Raw genomic sequence first — 12,149 nt, 5'->3', positions numbered from 1 at the left:
TCAGTGTGTAGGCACCAATGATGAACGGTGCGTGGTCCCGTGCTCGTTCATCGTTGGTGCCGGCTCGTTCATACCTGCAAGCCAATATGGACATTATCGTCCATTTCAGTATGCAGAGCTATGGGGCCGGGTGATCGTCAACCGCCCCCCCCCCCCCTTCCCATTATAATGATTTTTTTTATTAAGTTGGTGGCACAGTGGAGATTGGTGGGACAGTGGGTGAAAAAAACTTAATTGGTGGGGCAGTGGTAGAAAATTAATTGGTGGTGCAGTGGGAGACGCTGGGCGTGCGGCTCCCGTCAGTGGCTCAGCTAGAATGGAGCCGCTGCCGGGGAGGAAGCCGCTGCTGGTGAGAAAGCCGCTGGCGGGGAGGAGGAGCAATGTTCACATCGTTAACATCGCTCATAGCGGCTCCGTACACAAATGTCATGATGAGCGATGTCACAAGTAACATTGCTGACATTGAGCATGCAGTGTTTCTGACCGCCAACCTGCAATCAACGAGCGCGAGTGCTTGCATCATTGATTGCTAGGACCATACACACTAGACGATGTGACGATGTTCACAATCATCGGTATAGGCCATATAGGTCATAATAATCATCTAGTGTGCATGGCCCTTTAGTGGGGCCCTTGTGCAGACTCCTAGCAGGTTCCCCCAAGCTCTTGCCGGTGCATGCACCAAGCAGACTCTAGCACTATGCCAAAGTTATTGTGTATGTACAAATCTCCAGGAAAATGGCTCCAGCATTATTTTCCTGGAGACCTTCACATGCCCAGTAGGCACTTGGTGGAGAGGTAAGGATATTCTATTGTGTGCGGAATAGGCCCCACTTGACCCGGGGAGCCGTGGGAATTGATAAGCTCAAGTGTCTGTACATGTAATTCTCTGTGTTAGTGCACTGTACGCTTATATGGACATGCATTTTCTTTATACAGATACTAAACAAAGGCAGAATAATGAGAGTGGGCACACAGGATAGGTCACCAGGTCAAAACCTGGTAACTCTGTTGCTTCCAATAACCGGGGACTTCATTCCATCTTTCCGCATTGTGGCTTATTATGTTGTGACAACTGGTGGAGTCCGTGAGGTGGTGGCTGACTCTGTCTGGATTGACGTGACAGATTCCTGTATGGGGACGGTAAGAGATTATTAGAGTATTTGTAATGTATATACTTAATCAGTGAAGATCAACAATCGAAATTGAAGATAACTCCCTCAATATTGTTGTCAGTTTTTCTTACTCTGGATCGAGTGTTCCACCCTATAGAGTTAGATCCCCCAAATCTGCTGTTGTGCGGCCGTACACTAAAGCTGGGTACACACTTTTGCGATCAGTCATATGATCGGGTACACGCTCCAGATCAACCAAGTACCTGAGGCTTTTAAAATACTGATACCTCATCAACGGGTTCAGTATGGTATGCCGGCGTTCGGGCTCCCGGCGACCAGCATACCGGCGCCGGGAGCCCGACCGCCGGCTTACCGACAGTGTGGTGAGCGCAAATGAGCCCCTTGCAGGCTCGCTGCGCTCGCCACGCTACGGGCACGGTGGCACGCTCTAATTCTCCCTCCAGGGGGGGCGTGGACCCCCACGAGGGAGAATAAGTGTCGGTATGCCGGCTGTCGGGATTCCGGCGCCGGTATACTGTGCGCCGGGATCCCGTCAGTCGGCATACTGAAGACCACCCCTCATCAATCAGTGCATTCTGTGATAATCTTGTCATTCCAGCTTACTAGCACTTTTACATAAGGGCGTCAGTTCCATGTTTTTATTGCTCAGATGTCAAATTTCATCAACTCCAGGTGGGGGTAGATGACTGTTATGGGGACCTGCCTCCACATCATGGGAAGGGATGTGACACCTTCAATGGTGTGGTCAGTGTAGATGGTTCCACCTAGAGATGTGCACCAGACATTTTTCGGGTTTTGTGTTTTTGGTTTTGGATCTGGATCTCCGTTCGTGTTTTGGATCTGGATTGGTTTTTGTTTTTAATGTGGATTTTTTTGAACCCGCCCCCCCCCCCCCCACATGAAAACAGCTAAAATCACAGGATTTGGTCTGTTTTTTTATCCTACTGTATTATTAACCTCAATAATATTCATTTCCAGTCTATTCTGAACACCTCACAATATTGTTTTTAGGCCAAAAGGTTGCACAGAGGTCGCTGGATGACTAAGCTAAGTGACACAAGTAGCAGCAAAACACGTGGCCCATCTAGGAGTAGCACTGCAGTGGCAGACAGGATGGCAGTTTTAAAAACTAGGCCCCAAAGAGCACATAATGCAAAGAAAAAAAGAGTAGCAAAATGAAATTGTCTTGGGCCGTCCCACCCACCCTTATGTTGTTTAAACAGGACATGCACAGTTTAATAAACCCATCATTTCAGCGACAGGTGGTTACCCTGGAAAAAGCTCACCAAGTTCTCCGAATCATAGCTAGTTACAAACATACCACCTCCATATTTGATGACTTTTCACATTATGAGAAGAGGCAAGAGAAAGAGGACAGTGTCAAGAAGGTGATTAAAAATTAGAGAGGCACACGCAATCAGGAACAACACACAGGCTTTCACCTCCACTCCTATATTGGTGTGGAACAGAAAGGACTTTAACCAAGCAAATATATAATTACCACATTACTGGAGAAACTGAACAACTAGGGGCCAAAGCCTCCAACTTTGTACCCCCTTCTCCATGTTCAGCGATTAAGATAGTCTTGGATTTAATGCTGGGATGCAAACAAACTGGTGTATACAACAGGATCAAGATTAGATATTTTCCCCCCCGCGGAGTCTGGAGACTTATTTTGTGGAAATCACGTGGGTTTTATTGCATTTTTATTTACATATGTTGTGGCGGATGCCTTATTTTAGTTTTTCACATCTCCCAGTTACACGCATGTGAGCATACCTGTATATTCCAATTACACACATGCGAGCATACCTGTGTGTCTTGTTTATTTTATTCATATTTTATTTTTAAATAAAGCAGCCCCTTAGATGTTTTAGCAGCCCCTCCTGAGTCCCCACAGCAGCCCCGGGTCGGGCAAGTTGAGTTCGGGTGAGTTTAGTACAGTACTAAGCAGGACTGTGCAGTGAATTTTTTGTTATTCAGCCCCTGCCATAGTGGAGCTTACCACTCTAGTCATAACTCATTTCATAGTACAAGTAGGACTGTGGGAGGAAGCAATGCTAACCTCTGTGCCACCAGCATGCCTCAGCCTGGCAAGCCAGACATCTTCCTGGATGTAAGACACCATGAGACTCCATACTGGGCCTTATTCAGTAACTGTTTGTGCCTCACAGGAGCTCCTGGCCCATTTAGTGCTGCAGTGCAATGGAAATCTGATGTAATGCAAGATCACTGAAACTCTGTTCTTCTAACACTGTGAGTTCTTGCGATAATCCTATGCAGCCCTTACATTGTACAATTATTAACGAGAAAACATTTACAAAATAAAGGAAAAGAACCCTGTACAACAAATGTGCATCTTGTAAATAATCCCAAAATGTGGAACATTAATAATAAATCAAAAATAAGGTTGACTAATTGAAGCCATTCATTTGAATCCCTAACATGAAATAATTGAGAAGAACCTCTCTAATCCTGGGTACACAGTGCACACTAGAAGATATACAGTATCTACTAGAGATGAGCGTGTTCAGACAGGGCACCCCGGGAATTATATGGCAGACATATAGACATAGGTGTGTTTGGAAAATCTAGTTTTCTCCGGCAGTTGCCAGAGAAAATGAAGTAGGAGATGTTGCCATGTCACGTTCCGCTGGATTATGATTCTGTCTCTTCTGAGTCTGACTGACTTTGGTCACAAATGTGGTCTCTCCCCACTTTATTGGAAAACACTTTGACAAAATTGAAATTTCCATTTCCACCATTGCAGCTGTATGTTTTCACAATTCTGGTTGTGATATTGAAGCTTGTTTCATATTCTGCTCTAGGCTTTAATTTAAACCTAGGATCAAATACCGGAGCATCCCTGGAATTATACGGCAGGGCCTCTGGATTTATACAGCAGATAGGCAACACCCCTGGATTTATACAGCATAGGCAGCACCCTTGGAGAATTACAAAGCACAGCAGACAGGCAACAGCACCCCTGGACTTAAACGGCAGTGGGGCAGCATCCCTGGACAGATAGGGCAGAGAGGCAGCACCCCATATAGGGCAACACCCCAGGAATGATGTGGCAGACAAAGAAAAGGCATGCAAGATGGAATTGTCTCATCCATCCTTATGTTGTATAAACAGGACATGCACACTTTAACAAACCAATCATTTCAGTGACAGGGTCTGCCACACGACTGTGGCTGAAATGATTGGTTTGAACAAACCAATCATTTCAGTGACAGGGTCTGCCACACGACTGTGGCTGAAATGATTGGTTTGTTTGGGCCCTCACCAAAAAAGAAGCAATAAATCTCCCCTTGAACAAACTGGCTCTACAGAGGCAAGATGTCGTCCTCATCCTCATCCACACAGAGAAATAATTCCACACCAAAGAGGCGGATTTTTGGTATTTTGCCTTGGTATGACAATGGGATTTTTCATCCCATGGCCAACAACTGTCTACACTGGTGCCTTATTCAAACAAACCACATCACCATCACAGTTCTCATTGTCAACTTCCTCCTCAACGCCAGCTACACCAATTTCCTCCTTATTCTGGTGTTCTTCTACAGTGACATCCTCAATCTCAATATCAGCAACTGGACTGGCAGTGCTCCTCCAAGCACTTGCAGGGGGCATGAAAATGGTGGTAGGAGCCTCCTTTTCCCATACAGTCTTGGGAAGGTCAGGCCTAGACATAGCAACTGCAGACACACTTGGACTCTCCTTGGGGATTTATGATATCTCTGAATGCATAGTTGTTTTTTCCTGTGCTTTAACCAGCTTTATTTTTTTAATTTTTCGAGAGGGAGGAGGGCTTCCATCTTCATGAGAAGCTGAACCACCAGTCATGAACATAGGCCAAGGCCTTAGCCTTTTCTTGCTACTTTGTGTCGTGAATGGCATATTGCTAATTTTACATTTCTTATCAGATAATTTCTTTTTTTTGTGTGGTTATTTTTGCTTCTTGGATGTTACATACCCTCTATGACATTGGGCATTGGCCTTAGCAGATGACGTTCATGGAATTCCATCATCAATGTCATGACTGGTGGCAGCAGCAGCTTCAGCACTAGAACTAGGAAATGGAAGTGGTTACTGATCTTTTACTAATTTTTTCCTTCAAATTTTTGTTCTCCATTTCACAGGAAAGCACCCTTTTATTATTATAACACACAGAACAGTGCCCATGCATTTTCACAGCACCCCTGTATTTTTACAGCATACAAGACAGGACCAGTGTACATTTATTTTCACAGCACCCCTGTAATTTTACAGTATACAAGACAGGGTCACTGTACATTTATTTTTACAGCACCCCTGTATTTTTACAGCATATAAGACAGGGCCAGTGTACATTTATTTTCACAGCACCTCTGTATTTTTACAGCATACAGGACAAGGCCAGTGTACCTTTGTTTTAACAACAGCACCCCTGTATTTTTTACAGCATACAGGATAGGGCAAGTGTACCTTTATTTTCACAGCACCCCTATATTTTTACAGCATACAAGACAGGGCTAGTGTACTTTTACATCATGCCTGAATTTTTTACTGCATATAGGACAGAACTAGTCCCCCTGTATTTCTGTATTTTCATAGCATCCCTGTTTTTTTTTACAGCATACAGAACAGGGCCAGCACCCATGTATTTTAACAACATCCTTGTAATTTGACAGCATACAAGACAGGGACAGTGTCCCTTTATTTTAACAACAGCACCCCTGTATTTTTACAGCATACAGGCCAGTGTACATTTATTTTCACAGCACCCCTGCATTTTTACAGCATACAGGACACACCCCTGTATTTTTTATAGCATACAGGACAGGGTCAGTGTATATTTATTTTCACAGCACCCCAGTAATTTTACAGCATACAAGACAGGGCCAGTTTACCTTTATTTTCACAGCTCCCCTGTAATTTTACAGCATACAAGACAGGGCCAGTGTACCTTTACAACACCCCTGTATCTTTTTTACAGCACACAGTACAGCACCCCTAAAGAGCCCACATGACGCCACCACCCACAGAGAGACAGAGGTCCATGGACCAATGAAAAACCTGGGGCGGGGCCTAGCAGGTATCAGGTGGGTGGAGCTATGCTCCATGTCCTGGCACCACATTAAAAAAGTATTTTTATCGATGGAGGGAAACCATCTGGTACTCCCCCATCGATGGCAAAATATTTTTCTACATCAACCATAAACCATCAATGATTTTGAATCATCGATGGTCGATGGCCATCCCTAGTTAAAAAGCAGAGAAAGTGGGAGTGAATGTGGATGGCAATGAAATCAGATATGTTAGAGGGAGTGGAACAACAGCATGGAGATTAACCAGTGGCAGATGGGGAGCCAGGGAAGCAATTTGGAGAGGGAAGGCTGACCCTGTGTGCTGACAAAGATAAATGAGACAGCTTATATGACTGCTCGCAATAAGTGACAGGAAGGCCAGAGAGGAGGAGAGGAGAAGAACATGGATGAGAGTTTTACTGGTAACTATGGTGAGAAATGGACTGATTCTAGATATAATTTGAAGGTGGAACAGCAATATTGTGAGATACACTGAATGGGGTCAGTGAAGGAAAGCGAGGCGTGAGGTTCGCACCTAGATTTTGTACAAGGCTCCTTCCCGGTGCGACCCGGCTGAGACTCCTTTCAGACTGGTGGCCCAACCTGGCTCATTGCCCTGTTGGTGACATCATCTCCGACATGTGCCGAGGTGGCGCTTGGAGACGAGATGATCTACAAACGCCGCCTTTTCCTATGCAGTAAACGAGTGCCGGGTTGCATCGACCCAGCTTACATGTTCACACTGCACTGCAAGCCAGGTTGTACCCTGTGTTCAACCCTACTTGCTACCCAGGTTGAAATACCGGGTGTATTGACCCAGGTTATTTCAACTGTCCCCTTTCAGATGGCGCCACAACCCTGGTTGCTACGCATTCACGTGCAAGAACCGGGGTTATTGCTGGCAGTCTGAAAGGGGTATAATTATGGCCATGACATTATAACTAAAGTACACACAAATGTATATGTGGAATTAAATATTGCAAAAATAAATATACAGTGCTGTTGCATGCAAGAGTTTATTGATAAACTAATATATAGTGATTGCGTCCCACAGCTGGAGTTGACGGGAGAAAAAAAACAGGACAATGCGATACAGAGTCCTGGGACATCAATGAAACTGAGACTGAGAGCAGATCACAAGGCCAGTGTGGGGCTGGTGGCTGTGGACAAAGGTGTCTACGTGCTGAACAGCAAGTTCAAGATCTCACAGAGCAAGGTGCGTAGAGTTATGTGTGTGAGGTATTGAAGTTTTTGTATAGTAGTAAGAAAGAACATGTTTCCAAATTATCCGCACCTCAAAAAAAACTTTTACATTTTTTTCCTTTTAATTTAGAAGTGTGTGATAGCTTCAGTATGTATATACTGTTTGTCTGATATCTCATGTGTCCTTCTTACTGTGCAAGGTCTGGGACGCTGTGGATAAGTATGACATTGGCTGCACACAGGGGAGCGGTGCAGACGCCCCAGGAGTGTTTTATGATGCTGGGCTGGCCCTACATACCAACTTCCAGATGACAACTGCTCAGAGATCAGGTGATTATTGTAGATTATTGCCAAAAGACACTAATGCAAATCCACACACAGATCACTTCTAATCTGATAGTGAAAGTATACAAATGGTTCAGTGCTTCTGTGGAGCTGAATCTGAAATGAAAGATGGCTTCGTCAAAACCAAACTGTAAAATGTACTTTTTAGTGGAGTTCCAATAAAAATGTTAAGTTGTAGTTATCCGAGTTGCAGGTTTCCTAGCATCCAGGCCCATTTCCTTCCAAGACTTTATAGATTCCATTTATAGTAGGTGACTATCAGAAAGCAGAGCAGTAAATCAATATAAAATGATCAGCTATAAAGAGACTTTAACCTTGCATCTTTCCCATGTATAGTGTAAATATTAAATGATGACTATATTCACGCTTCTTGTTGTAGGACATCACCAATTTTTATGATTGTAGCAATAAGCCTACTTTTAGAGCACAATAATTATTATTATAGTGTTATCTCTTCTCCATAATAACTTTAACTCCTTCAGAAATTCTTCAGCCAAATAGCTCTCCTCTATAATAATCAAATTCCTTGAGGATATTGTGTAATAACAATGAGCAGCGTTATATTGCTTGGACATTAAGTCATTGTGAAACACATGGATATTCATGCTAGGTTACACTGGGTCTTCGTGGAGTTCAGGACTGCACAGTCAAGGACACCAGTGGAGACACAACGGTATATTTATTGTATGGTATGAAACCATATAATACAGTAGGGTAAAACTACAAGCCATGGTGCATTAACAATGGCCAGATGATCACAAGTCTACGAGTTGAGGTTTAACCCACACAGTTCACCTGAAAGCATAGAGTAGAGCGCACTCCACTCCCTAGTAATCTGTGAACTTGTCTGATAGAAGGACTTTACAGATTTATATAAGGTTACTTGTATCATCAGGGATGTGACGTTGCTTACTCAGCCAAACTGGTGTTACTCTGCCAACAGATACTGACTGTGAACATCAACTGCAAACCGGTTCAGAGGTGTGGCTAGACCTATGGGGACCCCATAGCAAAATGCCCTCCCTGTTGTGCACCACTCAGTGTGGGTGTATATATTTAAACATAACTTTTTTGCTTATAATACTAAATGCTAATCAACCTTCATGTAATCTTGTATGTCAGCTAAGCAGGCAGATAGTGCAAACAGTAGATAATTCACAATCATAATGGATAAGTGGCAAATGATGTATATGCTAATTATTTTGCGGCTTAGCCATAAGCATTCAGCATGTTAATATTTTTAATTTTACATTTTGTTCACGTCTGCGTTTGCCATTAATAACTGATAGAGTCTAAAATTGTAATACACCTGATTAGAATTAAAAGGAAAAAGCTAATAATAATTTAATGTCTCTATTTACCAGAGCCAATTTTATAATATTGGAATGGTTGTTAAGTTAGTGATCATGTTATAGATAGCTCTTTGGAGAAGATCTACTAAACCTTAGAGATTGATAAACTGGAGAGATAAAGTATCAACCAATCAGATCCTAACTGCCATGTTGCAGGTTGTTCTTGAAAAATGATAGGAGCTGATTTGTTGGTGCTTTATCTCTTTCCAATTTATCACTCTCAGAGGCTTAATACTTCTGCCCCTTAAACTGTTAGCTTCTTCATATGATTGTCTTGTATTATTTTCCACAGAGCCTTTATGTCAACCAAAATTAAAGCGCAGACGACGATCATCAGCAGCACTGGTCCAGCATAAAGACACTAAAGGTAAAACTAAAATAGAATCCTCTAATTGTTCCCGGGACACTGAAACTGTCTATAATCTCAGATGCTGAAGGTTCTGATCACCTTAAGATAAATGTAATTTATTCCATTTCACACCACCCCAGCTCATTTCTATTAACTATTTTTACTTTTAATTAGTTTTATTAATTAGATTTAAAAAAATATATTTATTATCCAGTATGAAGGAGGAACAGATGATTCAGATGAGATTAGTGCATTATAGTTTGTCAACCCTTGCATTCTTTCTAGAATTAATTATTTTTCAAACTTTTAGTTGAGGAAATTGGAGGTAAACTTCCAGGACTCATTGCAACACCATAGTAAATCAATGCACAATAAATACTCTTCCTTTAAGTCTATACTGAGAAAATGGCATCATGCCTGCCTAACTCAGGGTAAAAAAAATGAGGGATGTTGTAATGTGCTGTTTCTCCAACCATACTAATTATAGCACATGCTGTGACTAGACAACTTGTTGATAATTAAATGATTCAGCTTTAATATCAAGGTCTTGTTAGACAAATGATGGACAATACTGACTATATTTTTCTTAGAACATACTTATTTCACCTCCTTCTAGGACTTTGCTAAGTTTTAAGCCATGTGCACTGGCACACTTTTTAGGAAAGAGAAAATCAAAAAGAAAAACCATTTTGCCAATGCACCAGGGACAGAGTGTAGCCCTGGTTTAGGTACTTACTAATTTTTCAGCCTTAATTATGCAATATCAGCATAAGACACTGCATAACTAAATGGTGGTAGTTATCTTTGTTATATGTAAAATACATTGATTTTAGTATTGTAAATAATAATTATATATTATACATTATGTATAGTTTTTTTTATTGTTAATGTGGTATTAATAGCTAATAGAGACCAGAAAACATGCTTTTTATTTAGGTAGGAGTGTCCATTATGCTGTGGGGTGTTTTGAAGGTTTCTATGGTTACCCAAGAGGAGCTATAAATAGCACTGTGACATGGAGGGTGACAATTGGTCTGAGATAGATAACTGGATGGGCAGATTCCTGCTGTCTCCCCTACCTCTGATGAATGGAAAGAGGGAGCATTTCATGAGGAAAAGGCCTGAGTGAGGAGACAGGCTCCAGAACTGGTGAAACCTGTCTAAGAGGCTTATCTGTGTGAAGGTAGTTTCCTCTGACAGCACAGGCAGAAGGAGAGGCGACTGGTCTTCAGGGAGTGGCTTGGGCTACTGAGATAATTAAACTTTCTGGCAACCAGAGAGATCAGCAGTGATAGAACAGCTGATGGAGCTGTGCACAGGCAGTTACTGTGGAGGTGACAGACAGAATACTGCAGGACCAGGTCTGTCAGATTATTTTAAAAGGAGAGAGCATATCTCTGGGACAGAGAAGGACAGATAAATAGATACTGTAGACTCTCACTGAGAATATTAGGATAGAAAGTAGGAGAGAGACTTAATAGTAACTATTATGGCCAGAACAGTTCTAGCATTCACATCTATCCATCAAGAGGGCAATATGTCCTCTTTGTGTTGTTGCCGCAATGGCATAAGTGTTGTGGGATAGCGGGAGTGTGCGTTTGAATGCAACCAATTACCCATTCAGTATTCTATATTTCACCGTCTACTCTAGTAAGCAAGAGTGAAGAGATCAACCCACAGACAAAATTCTCATCCAGCTTTAATAAACAGGAATTAGGTATTTTGGCTGTTTAAAGAAAGTAAAAAAAGTTCTACAACATTCTAAAAAATCTACTAGAGAAGAAAATGTATATGTGCAAAAATTACCATTCAGGTCTAGATATTTTGATAGTCCTTACAACAAGGGAATTTAATTTCTTCCTTTAAGTGTCATTTTAGTCTTAGTTTTAAGCAAAGAAAGTGAAACATTGTGTGTCACCCTGTATACAAGGTCTTAGTGGTTTCCTGATCCAATTCCTGGTTGGCTTTTCCTCTTCAAGCAATCAAAGAATGACTTAGGTGGAGGCACTGCAATACATACACAAATAAGAAAGTACAAAGTGACCTATTTCCACCAAGATCCTATAAGAAGTGAATCAGGTTTACACTAGTAATAAGCCAGGTCCAATAACTGGGTTTAGCATTCAACTTCCAAAATGTTAAACTTTTGTTTTCACCCAAACTTTTGTTTACTATTTACCTTTTGTTTATGTGCTGCGCGGGTAGCTTTACAGAACAAATACTAATTATGTGCCTCTATTCTGCAGCCTCCCAATACTCGGGCAAGGAGAAGATGTGTTGCCAGGATGGCATGCTAGAAAACCCCATGGGTGACAGCTGTGAGCGTCGCTCCCGTCACATACAGGATGGAGAGAAGTGTATTGCTGCCTTTATTGACTGCTGCAAGGAGATTGAGAAGCTGAAGTCATCTGAGAGGGAACTGAAAGATCATGATGATCTAGCAAGAAGTAAGGAGACCTAAAACAGAGAAATGCACCATAATCTACATACAGTATACATTAGAAACAAAACACATTAGGGACACTCTCACAAAACGTATGAAGGTAAAAGACAACATTTTCATTATTGAGAATCTATTTCCTATGTGGTGACAAGGCTCCTTTTTAAGGGCACACCACTGAGAGCAATCCCATTGGATGAACTCCTTTAAAAAAATACTTCTATTTCAAAACTTTAAATTAAAACTGGATAT

General features: G+C 42.0%; 1 protein-coding gene across 1 annotated transcript in view; it reads left to right on the top strand.

The window, feature by feature from the left end:
* Positions 1-12,149, top strand: part of LOC134936120 (complement C3-like) — a 192,289-nt gene that overhangs the window by 85,820 nt on the left and 94,320 nt on the right. Inside the window, exons 13-17 of the mRNA XM_063931029.1 lie at positions 940-1,143; positions 7,263-7,424; positions 7,612-7,741; positions 9,401-9,475; positions 11,704-11,904. Of these exons, the coding sequence (XP_063787099.1) occupies positions 940-1,143; positions 7,263-7,424; positions 7,612-7,741; positions 9,401-9,475; positions 11,704-11,904 (772 nt within the window). The remainder of the gene's footprint in view (positions 1-939; positions 1,144-7,262; positions 7,425-7,611; positions 7,742-9,400; positions 9,476-11,703; positions 11,905-12,149) is intronic.

The sequence above is a fragment of the Pseudophryne corroboree genome, chromosome 6, assembly GCF_028390025.1.
Source record: "Pseudophryne corroboree isolate aPseCor3 chromosome 6, aPseCor3.hap2, whole genome shotgun sequence".
Lineage (NCBI taxonomy): Eukaryota > Metazoa > Chordata > Amphibia > Anura > Myobatrachidae > Pseudophryne > Pseudophryne corroboree.
This window is presented reverse-complemented; position numbering and strand designations above follow the sequence as displayed.